This window comes from Populus nigra, chromosome 4 (genome assembly GCF_951802175.1).
Source record: "Populus nigra chromosome 4, ddPopNigr1.1, whole genome shotgun sequence".
Lineage (NCBI taxonomy): Eukaryota > Viridiplantae > Streptophyta > Magnoliopsida > Malpighiales > Salicaceae > Populus > Populus nigra.
This window is the reverse complement of record NC_084855.1, coordinates 1303808-1323955: the sequence shown is the minus strand read 5'-3', so window position 1 is coordinate 1323955 and position 20148 is coordinate 1303808. Positions and strand designations below refer to the sequence as shown.

General features: G+C 32.9%; 2 protein-coding genes, 1 long non-coding RNA gene and 1 other non-coding gene across 6 annotated transcripts; 1 reads left to right on the top strand and 3 right to left on the bottom strand.

Annotated features, from left to right (window-relative positions):
- Positions 1-3258: 3258 nt before the first annotated feature.
- LOC133692894 (uncharacterized) lies at positions 3259-4806 on the top strand. Its single transcript, XR_009842013.1, has 3 exons — positions 3259-3440; positions 3569-4119; positions 4210-4806. It is a non-coding gene; the product is annotated as an uncharacterized LOC133692894 (long non-coding RNA).
- A 1408-nt stretch (positions 4807-6214) lies between these two features.
- Positions 6215-6321, bottom strand: LOC133693039 (small nucleolar RNA Z279/snoR105/snoR108). Its single transcript, XR_009842052.1, has one exon. It is a non-coding gene; the product is annotated as a small nucleolar RNA Z279/snoR105/snoR108 (small nucleolar RNA).
- Positions 6322-7213: 892 nt separating this feature from the next.
- Positions 7214-10060, bottom strand: LOC133692817 (monocopper oxidase-like protein SKS1). Its single transcript, XM_062113964.1, has 8 exons — positions 9938-10060; positions 9716-9825; positions 9362-9632; positions 9180-9282; positions 8181-8535; positions 7746-8108; positions 7546-7630; positions 7214-7444 (listed from the first exon to the last, which is right to left on the bottom strand). Exons 1-8 carry the CDS (start codon positions 10058-10060, stop codon positions 7214-7216), a joined length of 1641 nt encoding a protein of 546 aa, XP_061969948.1.
- A 1848-nt stretch (positions 10061-11908) lies between these two features.
- On the bottom strand, positions 11909-15623 carry LOC133692909 (uncharacterized). 3 transcript variants are annotated; one of them, XM_062114083.1, is made up of 8 exons: positions 15396-15622; positions 15075-15221; positions 14250-14332; positions 14029-14115; positions 13732-13880; positions 13495-13626; positions 12245-12434; positions 11909-12145 (listed from the first exon to the last, which is right to left on the bottom strand). In XM_062114083.1, the coding sequence occupies exons 2-7, from the start codon at positions 15211-15213 to the stop codon at positions 12248-12250; spliced, it is 777 nt and encodes a 258-aa protein (XP_061970067.1). In that variant the 5' UTR covers positions 15214-15221; positions 15396-15622; the 3' UTR covers positions 11909-12145; positions 12245-12247. The 3 variants fall into 3 exon arrangements, with proteins under 3 accessions (XP_061970067.1, XP_061970066.1, XP_061970065.1); XM_062114082.1 differs by having other exon boundaries at positions 11909-12434; positions 15360-15623; XM_062114081.1 differs by having other exon boundaries at positions 11909-12434.
- Between the last annotated feature and the right edge of the window lie 4525 nt (positions 15624-20148).

The following is a 20148-nucleotide window of genomic DNA, read 5'->3' as shown; positions in this document are numbered from 1 at the left end:
CAAAGCGCGTTTAATATCTTGTAAAATTGCTGGAGGGTACGTACTTAATAAATGACTTGCTTTATTTTTTTTCTTCGTTAAATTGTTATTCTCTTATCTTTTCTTTTCTAAAAATCCAAAGAAATTCATAAAAACTTGGGGCAAAAAAAAAAAAAGTTAAACAAGTTCTCAATTACTTGTTGTTACTGGTTATTAGCAAGCTTGCGCGTTATTCAAGTAAATCGAACAATTAAAGTTGACACTGCGATTTTCGAATAATAAGAGCTCAAGTAGATCAGTGGGAGAATTATAGGACTAGGTTGTACTTTATACTTGATTCTCGTAGCTTCCTTGTGGTTTCAATTTATGAGATAAAAAATATTAGCCACATGACACAGATTTCCCATTTTTTCAATGAGATGATCATCTTAATTTACATAAATACAAACATAAATTAAATATAAACAAGGTGAGGTCGAGTTAAGTCAGGGTTGGCTTGTGACCAAGCTAGACATTAAAGTGGTCGAGTCCAATGATCCTTTCGTCAAACCAGATGTTGTGACCTTGGTATGAGCTAGCCCCTACGGTCCCCCCTTGAATTGAGGGGCTCTCATCCATCATGGATTGGTGTCAACAAAACCCAAAAAACAAGGTGGGAGAGGCAGGATAAGCTCACATAAGAATCCAATAATCATGGGTTCCACGAGGATGTTGAAACGAATTACATGAATATATTGAATGGAGAATTAAATTCATAAAATTACTTACATAACAAACAAGATTCAATTCACTAATTTCTATATAAGCATGGATACTTCAGATTTATTTGTAGAATATCTTTTTATAATATTATTATATTTTTTTAAAAAAAAATTACTGATTTAGTTATTGAAAAGTCTCTAAAATATTATGGACACTCAATAAGAATAAATTAAACTGTTAAAATTAAAAGATTAACTGATAATTTAAAATATAAATTAAAAAGTATAATTGTATATTCATAAAAAAATCAATATGGTTTGCGTGAGAAATTGGAAAATACTGAAAAAGAAACTGAAGTAAACGGAAGGTTGGGATCTTGATGGTGACGCCATTTCAAATAATTGATCACAGTTTGAAGACTTTTCGGCATTTTCTTCAAAATTTCCTCTTACTGTCCTTTTGGCCCCTCCCCTGAGCGTTTTAGGTCCTCGCCAATGTCAGGTTGTCATCTGGGATCTATGAGTGGCATCTTTCTATAGGTAATTAGCTGAATGCGTCCTCCGCCCCCACTGCCCTCAAGGGACCTTTTTTTTTTTACGTTGCTCATGCATCAATGAACCAATGAGTAGCATTTCCAAATAAAAAAACAAAACAAAACAAAAGAATTTGCTCTAACAAGTACTTGCTATCATTTTCTCCAGGTTATGATATGATCCGAGACCAATGTGTAATCGGAATAAGTTTTTTTTGTGAAACTTTGGAGATATTTATTATAGAACTCCAATTCTTTTTGGAATTGCTTATTAATTAAACTTTATTTGGTATGAATCGAGGATTTTGAAAAATAAAGTTATGATATATATTTTAAAAAATCATAGCTAGTTTAAGAAAAAATAAACAATTAGATATTATTTATATATAATTTTATTATAATTTCTAACATATATTGTTGTCTCATGCATTCTGGGTCATCACTTGGTGTCGGTTCAATGGGACAAGAAGAGGGCATGTCGAATTGGAGAAGAAAAGCATGTTGTGGGGTCGTTCCACAGCTTGGCCATTAAATAAGAGAATTGTTTTATATAGGGTTTTTTTTTTTTTTTCCAGTCCAATTCTTATGAACTCTCTCGTTAATGCGAGTATAATAATAGGAAGGAATTTAATTTCTGGAGAAAAAAAAACGCGGGGTTAATCCATCATTTGCCACTCCACTCTAACACCAATCTGCGGCTCCTTTAGACTTTAGAGGCGCTTCGAGAGAACTTCTCAACCGAGTTACCAACAGCAACAAGATCGACAAATTAGAACACTGTTTTTATTTTAAAATTTATATTTATTTATATATAATTAGCTAGATTTTATATAAAAAAAAAGTGAGAAACCACACACACAAAAAAAAATTATTTAGTTTATATATATATTAGAATTATTTAGCCCGTCTTATCTACCAAAATCCACTAAATTATGTATAAATTTTTGTTCTCTCTCATAATTTGTAATATATTAGAATTAAATAACATGGTTTTATAAATGTATTTTTTATATATATAAATAACTTAGGAAAGTAATTGTAAATAAGGCACAACAAAAAACAGTTCAATTAATTAATATTATTGAAAAAAATTACAATAAGAGAAAAACTAACGTTTACTTCGCATGGGCACGAAAAAGTGGCTTTTGATTAGACTCAAAAGGGGCACAGACTTGGGTGTTTTTTTATGAATCTTTTTCTTCGTTTTTTCGGTAACGTATCATGAGTTGATAACTATTTTATAAGATCCAGTAGTCACGCAAGCAGCAGAATATCTCTTCTATTAATGGAAGAAAAGATGAAGCAGCTTCACAGGAAGAGGGAAGGAAAATTGTCTGCATCGAGAGTAAATTTCTAAAAAATTTCGTGTTTTATACAGCACCATCCCGTGTAGGAATATTTAAAACGCTGCTTCTTTTCTTCTTCTTTTTTATGAGGGTATTGGAAATTAATTCTTCTTGCTTCTTCAGATTTTGTCTTCCAAATGCATACATTAAATGTTCTTTTATATATTCTTATTTGAAGAAAAAATACAGGCGAAAATATTTCACTGGAAAAAATAATAGAAGAGAGCTCTCCTTACATTAGTTGTTACCAATTAATAACATGTGTACACATCGAAGTAATCATGAACTTGGTGTTGAGGTTTTTCTAAACAACAGCAGCTAAAGTACAAAATTGCAAAAAATTATAGGATCAAAATGTATTTTAACCTTGGTTTATACATAAGAGATCGGCATGCCTGTTCCTAATTTCCTTGCGGTTTCATTTGACAAATGCACAGGAAATTGTAAAATACAGCAGGAGAGGAAAAAAGAGTTGCCAAGGGACTGCGTTTGGAGATTTTAAACCACCACCATCTAATTTCTTTTAAGTTTGGTTTGCCAAGGGAGTTTCCGGGGGCGGACTCTTTTTTGGCAAGTATAGGGAAAAGACTAAAATAGAAATTGAAGTAAGACTATTCTCAGTGGTTGGGAATGGTTTTATGGTAAATTACGCGCGGTCCAAGGCTCTCCTTCATGTTGCTTGTACGTGAAACAAGTAAAGTAAAAGGTACATAATAGCGATACAATTTCTAAGAAACTGAGCGAGAAGCCATGAATGGACCTCCCTAGAGGAAATTGCTTGTCTGTAATCTGTTATAAAAGCAGCGTTATAGATGCTTAAGTTAGCTCGATATAGGCAAAGAGGAGCATGGATTCCATGAATTGAAAGAATAGATAGTCAGGTACATAGTTTAGTTTCCTTGATGGGTTACTACAGATTCTATTTTCATTATAATAATTCGTTGCTCTCCGCTATGCTTCTTTTTTTCTTCTTTTGTAAGATTTCTTCTAACATCTGATTTTATCTTAGCAAACAGAGAGCTGGAAGAATAACCGACTGATCAATATAGACAGGCGAGATTAGCAGGGGGAAAAAGCGCATATGAGAGATCCAGAAAGGGACATGGCAAGATAAATTTTTAAAGAAATGTGAAAAGAAACAAGCAAAACTAAGAGAGGAAACTAGCCCGGGGGAGCTTTGCCAACCAGCAGCATCCACCAGATTTTGGAACTTGGCATGAAGCCTATGTTGGTTTGCAGCTATCTGCAAAGAGATTAGATTAGTTCAACCCACTTTTAGCCTATGTTGGTTTCCATGTGCCTCTCTCATATGCGTTTTTGTCCCTCGGCCGATCTCATCCATGTCAGCTGAGATCTATACAAGCATTATTCTGTTCAAAGACAGGGATGGTATGATTTTATCCAGGTCATGATAATCTAGTTTTCTTCTGAACCATTATGCCTTGTTGGTTTCCTTTCTCTGTAATCAGGTAGCTCTTGTGATCGGAAAAGAAGACATCTTGGTTTGCTTTCCCTGAATCAAACTGAGGAGGAATCTTATGATTTATGGGAAATCTTGAGGTCCCTTTTACTTTTTGTTCTTCTATTCACCGAAATTTGGAGATCCATAATGCTTACAGAAATCCATTTCCCTTTTGAATTTATTCTCAGGTGTGTAAATTGGGACTTTTCTCAGACCTTTCAGAACCGAGTCAAGACAAGCCCTTCCTTCGAAAACCGCGGGTGGCTCTGTGGCTCACAAGGAAGGAGGAGATTTTGAATTCTTGTCTGGATTCTCATCAAAGTTAAAGGAATTTCCAAGAGCAATGGGATGGGTTAGTTCTGGTGGAAAAAAAGGAAAACGTGGGGAAAGTAACTTCTATGAGAAGCAAAGGTCAAGATATAGCAAGGGGCAAAAAGGAAGGAAATATGATTTTGGCAAAAGCAAAGTGCAGCGACGGAGATACGATTCATGGAAGCTACAGAACTGCTTCCCAAGATCCCATCCCATCATTTGCTACTCCTATTTTCCACACCAGCTCGCCTCCATTGAAAGACTTTTCATTTTGAAAAGTCCCGTTTAGGCTACTAATGGTCCCAGCAGTCAAATAATCCTTGTGACTAGGCCACTACAAACTTTCCACTGGTTGGGAAACCATGTTACAAGGAATCATTCTTGAAAAACGGAAAGAAAGGTTAAATAAACGGATCTGTTGCTCTCGTCCTTCAATATTTTAATGCAAAATTTCAGCTATTTTTGTTTATAAACATGCTTCTTCTTTTTTTAATATCATGAATTAAAAAAAAAGAGGTGAAATATTAAAAACATGACATTTAAATTTGTTGTTATTTAGAATCGTGATATTAAAAAAAAAATGAAATGGGATGTAGACAAGGAGAGATGAGAGAAAACAAAATAAAAAAAACCTTGAAAGCACATAAAAACTTTGTTTACAACTCCATCGGTATCATCGAAAACATCTTAACAAAATAAATCTAATAACATTAAGAAATGTTATCAACAGTGACCCGATGGTGTCACATTTGCCGCCTAAAGGTGGTGCATGGCTCACTTGTTTTTTGTAGCAAGTGTGGTTCCTCCAATATCTTTTTCTTTTTTTCTTTCTCATCTCTCTCCATTGTAATTAGTGAAGAGAGAGGAGAGATAGAGAAAAAAAAAAGAAAGGACTTGGAAGGCATACTGAAATTCTAATTACAACATCGTTATTATCATAAAAAATATCTCGATAAGACAAATTTAACAGTACCACTTATAAAGATCATTAACAACGACTCAAGCGGGTCACACTTTCTATCAAAAATAAGTGAGGCACCCACCATCTCTGGGTGGTAAATATGGTACACTTGGGTTAACTTTGGTGATTTTCTTGATGTCTATAAATTTATTTAATCGAGATCTTTCTGATAATACTAATGGTGTCGTAATCAGAACTTCAATGTGCTTCTAATATTTATTTTTATTTTGAAATATATTTTTTTGTTTATTTTATTTATCTCCTCTCTCATTATGTGCATCCCATTTCATAGCTTTTTTTTTTTAATATTAGCGGCAAGCTTATTTTTTAATTTGTGTTATCTAATATTTTTAAAACAAGTGCTAATTTTTTTAAAAAATCCAAAATTTCAATATAAACCATTGTGATCATTCTTTTATTCATTTCTAATAATATTTATCACAAAAGGCACACATCATTTTGTATAAAAAAATTTGTATAATTCATTCCTCTGCATCTTCCTATCCATTTCTAGTCAATAAATGCTTCAGTTTTGTATCTGGGGTCAATGACTACACAGTGCCTTTGTTTTGTAGACAAAGTTAGGGTTTTCGGTGGTTGATTTTTTTGCCCTAAACAATCATTTCCTTACGTGGACCATCACTTCTCACGGCTTTAATGGACCCTCCTTTTCTATCTAGTTGGGCAAATTTTACCCCCTCAAAGACCTAAAAAAGTAAACGTACACCTTAAACTCAGCAGGCGAGGCCTCGAGAACCAGACCTCGTTAGGAAACAAATTAGACAGCATATACCTAACAGAAATCGCAACATAGAGCCAATAAAAGACATTAAACCTAGTAACTGTTCCAAGGAATCTGGAGAACAGAAGACTTTCCAGTAGCGAGATTTTATACTTGGTGCAGGGGATGCCTTCAGTTAGGGATCAGATTGGTGAAGATGGGAGTGCCCTGTTGTCGTAACCAGGGAGTGGGTTGGACACCCATCTCGCATGTTTAATTGCGAGAACTGACCACTCATCATATCCCGTTAAACCCTGAAGGATCATGCTCTTTACTGTACTAATTTCTCTCTTTTATAACGAGCTTGGAGACCTCCATCTTACTATCTTGCCGATGTGGGACTGAAATCCTCAACTGCCTCAGCATCCTTTGTCCGTTCTATGTCTTATATTACATATGGCAAATGACATATCTTCGATTTATTTGAATGGATATGTTTTTCTTTTCTCTCTAGATAAGTGTTTATTATCTAGAAAAAAATATTAAAAGTTTATCTCAAGCTTTCAAATTTCAAGTTTTTTTGGCTTCATATATTTGAAAAGATAAATCTCACGATTACAAGCTTCATGGTGATTTGAGATATATAACAAACACGTGTGTAAAACTAGCTTCCACCGTACAATTAGAAAGATATCAGCAAAGAAATAAATTAAGAATTGTTACATCCAAGCTCCATTTAAAATCTAAATTAACAAAATAAAAAGAATTTACTATAAATCTTAGGATTAGAGAGAAGAGAAATAAGTAAAAATAAATATAATAATTTTCAATGAGAAAAGAAATATTTTTTTATCTTTTTCGAAAGTCTGGATAATTTTCTTAAGCACCATAAAAATCTCGAGATAGGCTTTAGTTGAAGAGCCGAAAAAGCTTGATTAATATTTAAGTTTTTGCTCAATATATTGATCACAAGTCTACCATCACTGATTTGACAGGTGTTTTTATCAACAGAGACAAGGAATTCAGGCTTCTACAGGTTCGGATTTAAATAACCTTTAATTAATCACCAGATAAAAGTGCATGAATTAATAAAAATGTATCTAAAATAATAATCTATAAATAATTAACAGATGAAAGAGTATGAATTAACAGTCTAATAAAAATGTATTAATTAATACTTAATCTAATAAAAACGAATCTAAAATAACGTTTGCTGTAAACCAGAGATTTCTCCACACAAGATGGCGTTTTCAGGAATTGGAACTTCATCTCTAGCAGGAATGGTTGATGGATCCTCCTCTCCAATGCCTCTGACTCGCAAGTATAACTCTTGCCCTAGATACCATCTCTCCACATCCTGTGATCTCAGATTCCACAACCCTTGATTGTCCAGCATAACCATCACTGCCGTCCATCCGAATGGATAAACCTATCAAGTGATCGCAAATTTGTGATAAAAAGAGTATTAGGCATATCGTTTCACATCCCTTGATCAATAATTGGTGTTCAATGATCTGCAAGTCAACAAACCTGAGCTGTAGAACGAGAAACAGCATCATTCAAGTTATATGTTGCCTTCATATCCTCTTCCCATGATGATGTACCAAACTCCATGCTGCAATTAGAATTCACAATTGTTAGTGAAGGGATTAAATGAATCAAATTAAGCTTATCCCACTAATAAATGGCTTTGAAAATCCCACTAAAACATGGAGCATGAGAAGCCTCACCCAACAACAAAGAAGTTGTAGCCGTCAAGGTGCCATGTTTGCAAAGATGGGGTAGGATTTTCAAACACCAAATGGTAAAACTCTCTGTAATTTGCATTGATAACTGAAGTATCCAATGTCGAGATACCATTATCAATTGGGGTATCTGGAAAAATTCCAGTCTTCAACGTTTCAAGCTCGAAATAGTCTGCCATCTTTAATGGTGTACCTTGGCTCACAAATGACACCCCATTGACTGTATACAGGTGTCTATTTATATCGGTCTCACCGTTCCTGAGGACTATTGTACGGGACACGTTGATGCTGCCATAGTGATATGAACCTTGAGGATTTGGCCTAGCAGCTCCCGCTGACAAGTTCCACCTGATCAAGCACCAAATTGACAACTTTTAACCATATGTTATTCGTGTTTTACTTGGGATTAGCGATGCATACCTTATTGAACGAGCTTGTTCAATGGAGTAAAAATAATCATGTAACTGTGGTCCTGGGGGAAGTGGGCCGGATGGAAAATCATCAGAGTTCGGGTAGCGAATGACGCCGACTCCAAAAAGTTCAACCTCAGTTAAGCGGGAACTTGCAACCATGTAGTAGGACTTGCCACCAGTTTGATTCTTTGCTGTAACTAAGACTGAGTAGGATTGACCAACATGGATGTCCAGATTACTATAAGTTTGTTGTGCTGTGTAAGACCCTTCTGTCTCCACTAACAACATTAGATGGTCTTGAATCCTGAAGTTCAACGAAGTTTTCGAGACCACATTTGAAATCCTTAGCCTGTATGTAGCCCCTGTAATCCAAGAAGATCATAATTAATAAATTGTTCTTCTGAATTCATCTATAGTTTCTGTTGTCGATTGCACAGCAAAACATTATAGTAAAGGCTGGTGCCCAATACAAGAACTTGCTTAGCAGCTAAGGTGATTAAAATGCCAATGAGCTTAGATAGGAAAACGAAAACAAGAAGGAAACCTTTCCTAACTTCATTTGTTTCTCAAGGTTCCGTTAATTGGAATGGGCCAGAAGTGCAACTTGGCTCTAAAATACTTTGATATCGCTTGAACGACAATCAGCATGATAAAAAATTTAGGCTTGATATGTAATTGATGCAGGATAAAAGAGAGTAAAATCATCAAAATAAGAAAATTAAAGTGGAATAGAGATCAAAATCACCGACATGAGATACTACACGTTCGATTTTGAAAAACAAATCAAGAGAGATAAACTCCATTTTTAAGAAAGTAATATAAAAGAGATAAACTCAATCTTGAAAAACCTAACAAATTCTTGTTGAATAAAAAAATTTAAATTTAAATTTAACTACTAGATAATAAGTACCAGCATTCTTAAATAAAATAATCTAGAACAATAAACAATCTTAAAATTCTTAAATAAATAAATATAATTTCCGTAATAAAGCATATGTGAATTCACCTGGTTCAAATTCAAAAACTGTTTCATTAGGACCCCGTCCATTGATAAGAATTCCACTGGGATTCTGAAGTCCAGTCCCATTATCAAGCAAAGCCCTCAAATCCTAGAGAAAAAAAAAGGCATAATCATAATTGTTGTAACAATTTATATGTGAAAATATGATAGATCCCTGGAAATCATACCCGGTGATCTGCACTGTACCAATCTCCAATGAGGACATCAATATCTTCATGAGGTTGTGGAAATGGAATAGGAATAACCTCACGATTATTCACACGAATGGGACCATATCCACCAGCAGCTTTGTGCAGGAGAAGGGATGGGAAATAAAAGAAACTTCCGATCTGATCCTTCACTTGAAAACTGTATGTCCAGTTTCGGCCAGGTAGTATTGGACAATTAGTCTCTTGCACCCCATCTTGCCATGAATTCCTTCTCATTTGCAGTCCGTTCCTACATTGTATTTATGCAATCTCACGCTGTCCTTACATGCGTACTAAAAATAGAAGAATCTGTGCTTGATTGTAAATGCATACCATGTCATAAGGAATGGTTCTGTCAAGTTGTTATGAACATTGATGTTTAGCACATCATTTGTTGTTGCATTCAACAATGGTCCCGGAAATTGATCGTTGATCACAATCACCTGCACAATTGAAAACAAGAAGAAAAGAGAACACTTGTGCTGAAAAGTGAAACAAATTTTCAAGCACATGAACACTAGCAAGTACAAAGGATGTAAGAAAAGATTGAAGAACCTGTTTGGTAAGAGCAAGAGGAGCACGGTGAGAGAAGGAAACTGTCCAGTCATAGGAAAGCGATTTGCCATCTACCAACACAGCGAGGGAGGAGAGGTAGAAAAGGAGGCTGAAAGGACTCATATCTACGTTCTCTCTTTTGCTTTGCTTTCCTGACTATGCCATGAAATATAACCTATATATATTTCTATCAACGGAGAACTAAACTTGAAGAAGCCAACGCGTAAAAGTAGAACTCTTCATATACATAAATTCATTTGTTTTTATAATTTATAGATGGATTCCAGATAAGCTTTGTTTGTGTACAGGTTATCCACGAATACAACATTGTTTAAATTTTTATGTTTTTGAATAATATCGTATATTAATCAATTTCTATCACTTATTTAATATTTAATTAGAGTAAGGATATATATATATATATATGGCCCAACAAACTTCAAAAGCAAATGCCCAATGAGCCCAGCAAGTTGGAAATAGTTGCAAGCCCTTTCATTGAGTTCACTCGTGATTAATTCGTGTTTTAAATTTCGTTTTCGTCAGCAGCGGCAGTTAGCTCATCTAAGAGAAATGGGTAAACAACATTTTAGTAACATTCCACTTCAGTCCTTATAATTTAAAGTTTCTTTTTGATAACTCTATTCATTACGCCTTGACCCTTTTTAAAAAATAAAAAAAATGAAGTCTCTATATTTTATAAATAAATTATTCAATTCAGTCTCAAAATATCTCTCATACTCTACATGTTTTGAAATCTCATATATATAATTACAAACATTAGGTTATGCTTGTGTTTGGTTAGCATGCAAAAAGAATTAAAACATGTTTGTTTATAAAAATAAAAACATAAAATAAATATATTACCAAAATAGTTTTAAAATGAATTTCTGTATTTTTTTAAATAGAAAGTACCAAAAAACATGTCCCTCCCTTATCTAAGCACGAACACTACCTTGATTCTTTAGACTTTATAAAAATTTATTTTTAATATTAATATGTTAAAACAATCTAAAAACATATAAAAAAATCAATTAAAAAATTTAAAAAACACGAATAAATTAAAAAAACAAATAATATTTTTATTATATAATTTTTAGAAGTCTTAATATTTGATAGGGCGCTATGACCCTTAAAGTTGACTTTTATTGAATGGTGACATTAGCATTGCACTGGAAATGTTGTAATAATTATTTTTTAAAATATTTTTTAATTAAAAATATATTAAAATAAAAAAAATTAAATTTTTTTTTAATATTAGCACGTTAAAATGATTTAAAAACATTAAAAAAATATAAATTTGAAGAAAAATATTAAAAATATATATATTTTTTGAAAAACAAAAACAAAAAAGCTTTTACTTCGGACAAGTCTCATTGTTGTTCTGTATTTTTAGACGAGCGTGTTTGAAAGTATAATTACGGTTGCTTTTTAAAGTGCTTTTCATCCAGAAACATATTAAAATAATAATTTTTTTTAAAATCATTTTGACATCAATACATCAAAATAATCTAAAAACATCAAAAAAATATTAATTTAAAAAAAAATATTTAAATTTTTTTTAAACACTTTTAAAACACAAACAAACACTATAAATCACCTTCATTACTCCAAATGTTAAGCCCTGTCTTATAAAGCCAGGACGCTTTCGCCTAACGATCCAGGTGATCATCCAAAGACCATATTTTAGCCCAAGGAAAGACACTCGGTGGCAAAGGTCAACGACTGGGACACTGATTCCTTTCAATGTATCACTTATGAAAGCCTCGAGACAAATGAATCAAGGCATTATAAACAAACAGCAATTCATCTACTGATAACCACATAACAAAAAAAAATAGAGGTATTCGCAGAGTATCAGCACAACCTTGTAATCCTCCCTGCTGATAAACAAGATGGATCTTCTCATGTTATCCATTCATTAAGTGAACTGGGGGCCTCGCAAAAAAACACAGCCGTACCAAGAGGCTAAAGTTCAACCAAATAAACCATGAATAAATTCAAAGCTGGTGGTTAGTTAAATGTCAATCCAAGCTCCCAAAACAAAAGGGTTAAATGTTCATCAAATCAGTCGAAAATCAACATTCCTCTGCCACAGTTATTTCAATACAAGCTCCTTGCATAGTTTAGGTGGATATCTCCACTTGTATTTCTTTTTCATTTTTATCCTCGCTTCCCCACCACTTTGTTCTAGCAAGTTCAGGTGGTTCCCTGCAGCTTCCTCAAGTTTTCAAACAGTCAATAGGCTACAACAACCAGCTGTCAAAGCATGCACAAGAAAAGGTATGGAAGGCCAAACAGTACATCCACCTATTATTTTACATGTGCTCTAATAAACTCCTCCACCTGAGATATCTCGCCAGTCAAACCAGAAGCTTCACCAATGGTAACTTTATTAATGCATTGCGAGAATGAAAACACTTCACCAGGTATTCCAAGAGTATAGTCATTTGCGATATCAGCATCTGATACTCCGCTCCTTGATACCCGCAATTTTTCACTGAAAGATAGAAAACAAATGGACTAAGTATACTTGCATTTGCATTAATCACAATGAAATGCACAGCCAAGAGAGAATGGACTAAGTATACTTGCATTTGCATTGATCACAATGAAATGCACAGCAGAAAGAGAGAGGGAGAGAGAGATGCATTTTTAAATGGGATTAAAGCAAAAATCTTATCTGAACACAACTACAAAAACATCCAATAGAGCACCAAATAACAAACACAATGGTTACATTTTTTAAGGGAACAAGCAGCTGTAGATAGGTCTCATCCAGTCCTTGAGTTTTAACTAATGTATGGGTTACAGTTTGTTAATCTGTGAAAGACTTTTTAAAGCAACAAGACTTACTTATCATCCAAGGCACAAGGCCCAACTCCTGGTGCTTAACCCAGTAAAACCATGCACTTGTTTAACAATGTGTATATATTTTGCAGAAAATAATAATAACAGGAAAAGCTGGCTTCACCAAATAATATCTTCCTACAAAGGCTTGACCAAAATATATGTTTCACAACTTCATACATATTCATTTCCATTGATAACAAAATCCATAGCTGAAAAGGCCTTTTCTTTTGTTTTTATATAGAGAAAAACACAAATATCGTTAAAACAACACCATATTAAAATCATATAAAAATCATAAAACAGAAAGCTATATGATTAAAAGTGCTTGAGCAAATTTGCAAACCAGACCCTATGATGTTCCATCTTTTTAAGTTAGAATATGGTATCAAATTGACACAATACTGTCAAGTGTAGAATTTGAATAAAAATTGCTCCCTACGCCTGGCACCTTGCAAGAAGCATTCGCCTAGGCAGCACCCAAGCAAATCACCTTGCCTTGAGGCAGAGGCATTCAAGGCAGGGGTGCTTTGTCTCACCTTAGCACCCAGGTAATCGCCTCTAGTATCTCATATGCTGGCTTTGCATTAACAAAGGGGCATAAAAGCCAAACTGACCACGTGATCTCAACAACTTCTCATTGAGATGCCAATAGGAAATTATTAATCGGAAGTGCAGGACAATGGAGAATATAAGGAAATTGAACGCACATTTCTTTCTCTAACTGTTTTCGGATGAATTCCTTGGTATGTGCTGTCACTTTGTCTGTCTTGTTACAGCAGATGAGAACTGGAAGTTTTCTTTTTACGACACTTGCCTTGGTCAAAATATCATACAGATATCTGTAACATACAGGCCATCAAAATTAGAATACCGCATTTCTATATCTTCAGAGTGCAAATACATGTGCGCTTTATCTGAAACTATGTGTTGAAGTTTGTAATTACTCTGTAACTGCACTCAAGTTGGGTAAGAATTCCAAAGCATCAACAACAAACACGATGCCAGCTGCTTGAGGCAAGAACTCGTCTAGTTTGGGTCGAAGACGAGAATGACCAGGAACATCAACAACATGTACAGGCTTTATTTTTCCCTTCTGTTGAGGACATAAAGAAGTGGGAAAAGGAAGGGTTAGCACCGCCTAAAATGCCTGGCTGAATTTGGAAAACATATTCCCATTTCATGTCATTAGAAATCAACACAGCCTGAGTCAAATTTGAGCACATCAAGTTAAAATATATCACCTTAGCACTCTCGGAATGTAGTAAGAAAGTGCCCTCATTTGGTTCCATTGAGGTGACAGTACCCTGATGTGAAGAGCCATCTCGAAGCTGGCAAATGCATCAGGGATGTAAATAAAATTTAGAACAAAAACTGTAATGTACAAACAAGATTACTCTCATGACTAAACTTTCAAAAGTCAATGATCAAACTCTGAAATCTCAAAGGAATGTGGGGGGATTACTTGATAAAAAAGAACAGTTTTACCACTCCCACTAAGCCCAGAGAGCACAATGGTATTGGATTTTGTGCGTTTCAGCAAGCGGACTGCAAAGAAAAGTATAAAAGAAGAAGTTAAATATGATTCCAAATCCAAACATCTATATAAAGAAACAATCTGCATTTTTTTCTTAAAACATTTGCTAAACATGCAATGCAGTTGAAACATAGAAAACACAAAACAGAGATCATTAATTCAGGAGCTCTATTCAAATAACAAGGATAATCCTCTCTCTTTCCAAAAACCATTCAATCCCTTGTAAATAGGTAGTGAAACATCTACGTTTTTCATTTGACATCTTCAAGAGAGCCCCAGCTAGACTTCAAAACCAGTCCTACCACGATTTTACATCAATTTACACCCATTAGTTCCGTAATCCTAAACAGCAATCCTGCCCAGAGAGTTAAATTTACATGGAAATGAAAGAGAGTTTTACATGATCAAAACTTGCAACACCGGACATCCTTTGCAGATTTTGCTGCCCAAATCCATGATATTCTTAATAAAAAATGAGGTCCAATTGGCCAGTACAGATAACAAATTACAGGCCATATTGCAACATCAAGTGCTCTATTTGATTCTTCCTCAATCCCGACACTACATAATTCTGCTTCACTTTATGATGTCAAAGATTTCCAAATTCCATATAATCAACACTAAGTATCAAATTGTGTGCTTAAGTAGAATCTCTTTAAGTTACAGCAAATAGACGATCAAGTAAGAGCCATTTGCGTTACGCTACACAATTAGAGATGAAACAAACATAAGCAAACAGAAGTAGAGAATTACTTGTTAAGAGCAAAAGGGTGGTGAAAAGCAAGACAGCGACAGCCGCGTACAGTTGAGTAGGAGGTAGTTGATGTGCATATTCAATCCCCTGTTGCAACCATTGCTGCGCTTCAGTTTTCCACTGCTCTATTCCTTCCATTTTAGATGCTGCGAATCCACGTTTTACAGAAATTAAACCCAAATTTCATGTAATTTACAAATGGGATTCAACTATCAACCAGATTTCCGTTTCAAAAAAGAGAAAAAAACACTGACAGATCGAATCAGACGATAAAAAAAACCCACCAAAAGAAAAGTGTGTTTGAAGGCTGTGAGGCTCACCGCTAACCCGCAAGGGAATCGGAGTTGAGGAGGGTCAGTTTCTTGTGTTTTTCCGCTGTTACTGCGGTTGTCACAGTCGTTGCTGCTTCTCCGATCCTTATCTCCGCTGCTTGTCGCCCTTTCCGGCGCGTGGTGGCTATTGAAAGATCGGGAGAGAAGAGAGAGAATGATTTTTATTGCTTTTCTTTATTTGGATTTTTTATTTTTACTTTTACTTTTTGTTTGGAGAGAGGAGAGTTTTTTTAGGTTTTTTATTTTTAATAAAACACGAATGGGTAGCCTGTGTTAAATCTAGGAAATTATATTGTAGATTAGTCCCCCTACTTTTGAAATTTACAGGCTAGTTCAGTAGGCAAAGTTTATTTTGATTTTTTTTTTTAAGTTTCCCATATTTCCCTTTATAAATGAATTTTTTATTTTATCTATAGTGGGTGAAAGTTGAAGCATAAAATTTTGATTATAAGTCTGGGGACAATGTAGGAAAGAAACAACCAGATTGTCAAAAAATATAAATATAAATACTGAGTTACAAACGAGTATGAAATATAAGGACCTAATAAAACTGAATGTTTTAAACTAAACGGTTGATTAGTTATTTCACTGAAAAACAAGGATAAAATAATAATTTCCTTTTGATATCTTCTCTCTCTCTCTATTGATTTTTCAGACTTTGATTTTTTTCTTCCTTTTGCCTTATATTTTCCACTTGCTTCCTTTTTGTCAACTAACAAAATATATTATATAGTCAAATTTCGCATTGAAAAAAAAAATCTCAAGTTAATAATAAAAAGAATAATTAAAAATCACGTACACGTCCCCACACACATGATCAGTGTCCTTAAATAACAGCGGTAAGGATATTTTTAGGTTAATTTTGAATGCTTCGTATTAAACTAGTCATGAAAATGAATTTTGAATGTACACGGACCTAATTATACAAAATTAAATATTATAATTAAAAATAAATTATAGTAAAGCATGTTCATTGAATTTTTGTTATCTCACATTATTTATCATATTAAAAATAAATTAAATAATTAATATACATGCATATCCAGTTATCAAACAGAAAGTAAAGAGATAAGAGAATTTTTTAAAGTACACTCACCCTCACCGTCTTCTATACAAACTCTAATATTGATAATGGATTGATTTTATGATGATTCATTGCTATTTATACATAATGATTATGCTTATCTTAGCTTGTTGGATCAGGTTGGTTTTAGAATATGTTATGCTCCTCACCACCCTCTAACATATGACTGCTTGGATGAGATGGCTTTGTTTTCGTGTGAGAGAGAGCCCACGCAACATTTCAAGAAAAAACTGCTTTCAGGTCAATCATGGTTGCTGGTAGTGTTCTCCTTCATCCACCATTAGATCTTGTTTAGTTTGGGATATGTTGGTCATATTGATGAGCTCTTCATGCTGAACAGTGGAGATTGAGATTAGAGACTCCGACGAGAAATTATTCATTTGTGAAAAGTATAGTGTCAATTTTCAAGTCAGTTTGGTTTTGTTTCGATGCAAGGAGATCTGTTTGTTATCATACTTTGAATTTTTGGTATGTGTCGCATGACATGATGATGGTTAACTTCACCATTTGAATTTTATTAGTTCTGATTGTGTTAGGAGAAACTTTTACCTTGCTGAAATTTTTGTTTAGATTAAGTTAGCAGGAATAAAAGAAATGGAAAGTGTGGTGGCTTGATTTGTTTTTAACCATCAGAAACACGTTAATTATGATTTAAATTAAAGAAAATCATTGGTGTCTCTCCTTATGCATATTCGGCAGATTATTGGTAAGGAAATGAGATGGTAAACATGATGTACATCTCATAATGTAAATTATAATTAACATGCTTTTGATGGTTAAACATAAATCAAGCCACCACACTTTTCATTTATTTCACTCTTGCTAACTTAATTTAAAAAAAAAATCAACAAGGTTAAAGTTTATCATAACTCAATCAGAACTAATTAAATCCAAACGGTGAAATTAACCATCATTATATCATGCAACACATACCAAAAACTCAGAGCATGTTAACAGATAGATCTCCTTGGATCGAAACAAAACTAAATTGGTTTGAAAATTGACAATATAATGTTCACCAATTATTAACCTTTAGTAGGAGTCTCTAATCCTGATCTCCATCGTTCAACATGAAGAGCTCATTACTATGACTAATATATCTCAAATTGAGCAGGATCCAACGGTGGACGAAAGAGAAAACTCCCAGGGATCATGACTGACATGTAGTTAGTTTTTTCTTGAAATGTTGTAAGGGTTATATCTCTCACATAAAAATTGAGCCTTCAGGTCCCAGCAGTAAGATGTTAGAGGATGGTAAGGAGCATAACATATCATAAATCCAGACCGATCTACCGGTGAAATATTGAGATATGGCCATTTGAGTTTCTGCTCTCTCTCTCTCCCCCCCCCCATCATATGTATTTTCTACATAATTTTGCTATTTATGTAGCAAATCTATCCATATTTACTAAAACGCTCTTATATTAAGATTGAGTATTTTTTTTGTTCAATAAAATGTTTTTTCTCGATTCACTTTTAAAATACCATGCAAAAAATCTTTCTTTTTAATTTTTTTTTTCTAATAATCAATACTATTCCATTTTTTTTTTAACTAACCCATCTCATTTCTAGTTATAAATTATCAATCTTTTTATTAATATCGTAAAATTTGATCGGGGTTTGCAATTTACCACTATTTCTATTTTATTTCTCATTATTCAATTCATTATGGTGAAGTCCTTTATTAGGGTTTTACAGAGTTTCCACCGAGTTATTTGCATATTTAAATTAGAAATTATTGGGGTTTCACAAAATATATATATACATATATATATATAAAGTTAAATGGCGTGGGGTTTTCAATCTAGCTCTAGACACAGATTACTGTAGATTGCGATAGTGAAACTTACTTGGGTATGGTGTGTAATTAAGAGAAACATGAGGGAATTTTAGTATTGCCATGTTTATATTGGTTATTCAAAAAGTTGTTGGCGCGTGTTGAACACGCCCTAGCGAGTGGGTGGCGCTCGCGCCATTAAAAAGGTGCGTGAGATGCCTCCCGATAGCTAAATCTGATCATTCACCATCTAGTAGGGGTGAGCAAAAAAATCAAAAAATCAATTAAACCGAGAAAATCAGAAAAAAAATAACTGAAAAAATCGAATCGTGAAAAAAAATCGATTAAAATTATTAGAATTTTAAAAAAACTGATCGGTTCAGTTCGGTTTTACAAGCCTGGAACTGAAAAAATCGAACCCAAACCAAAAAAACAGAGCCAAATCGATTTGAACCGATTTTTGTTCTAAAAAAATCGAACAAAAAATCAGTCGGTTTGAGCTGGTTTCATTTTAAAAAAAATTGGTTTGATTATTTTTTTTTATAAAAATTGAACCGGACCGAAAATGATCGCCCCTACCATCTAAATAGATGCGCAGACGTGCTCTATTCTACATGGTGCGGCGCGTATCAAGCTTGGATTACCGCCGATGATCGATTGTTTGTATTTTTTTCTGTTGTCTCTTTTAACAACTAAGGTGCATATTTGTTCTCTGTTTGTTTATTGTTTGCTTGGGTTTAGTATGACAGTCAAGCCCAAGTTTATTAGGTTTGGCATGGCAAGCAGACTCAAAGCTCTTGGGCTTGACTTGGCCTCCAGATCCAAAAGTTTATAAAAAAAATAAAAAAATTAATTAAAATTTCTATTTAAGATATTTCAAGGATAGTTTAAATTTTTTATATAAAAAATAAAAAAAAATTTATAAAAAATCTTTTTAGAATACTTCAATAATAGTTTTTTAAAAAATAATTATAATTTTTGTTTAAGATACTTCAATGATAGTTTAAATATTTTTTTTATAAAAAATAAAATAATTTATAAAAAAAATTAATTAGAACTTCTGTTTCTGATACTTCAAAGATAGTATAATTTTTTTTAATAAAAAAAATATAAAAAAAATTATTTATGATACTGGAAGAATAGTTTAAATTTTTTTATATAAAAAATAAAAAAGATATATTTAGGCAGCCCTAGTAGGCCCGAACGACTTGGAACTGATAGCTATATCTAGTTAAGTTTTTTATATTTTTATAAAAAAAATAAAATTTAAATTATTCTTGAAGTATCCTAAACATAAATTTTAATAATTTTTTTTATAAATGTTTTATTTTTTATAAAAAAAAATTTAAACTACCATTGAAGTATCATAAATAGAAATTCTAATTTTTTATATAAATTTTTTTATTTGAAAAAAAATATTTAAGTTATTCTTGAAATATCCTAAACATAAATTCTAATTATTTTTTTTATTTTTTATATAAAAAAAACATTCAAACTACCATTGAAGTATCCTAAACAGAAATTCTAATTATTTTTTTATAATCTTTTTATTTTTTATAAAAAAATATTTAAATTATCCTTGAATTATACTAGATAGAAATCCTAATTAATTTTTTTATTTTTATTTTTTTTTTTTTTTAAATAAACTATCGGTGAAATATCCTAAATAGAAATCCTAATTATTTTTTTTTATATATATATATTTATTTTTTATTAAAAAAAATAAAACTACTGCTGGAGTATCATAAAAAGAAATCCTTGTTTCATATAAGAAATATTTAAACTATTCTTGAAGTATTCTAAATAATTTTTTTATAAATATTTTCTATTTGTTAAAAAAAACAATTTATATTATCCTTGAAATATTCTATACAAAAATC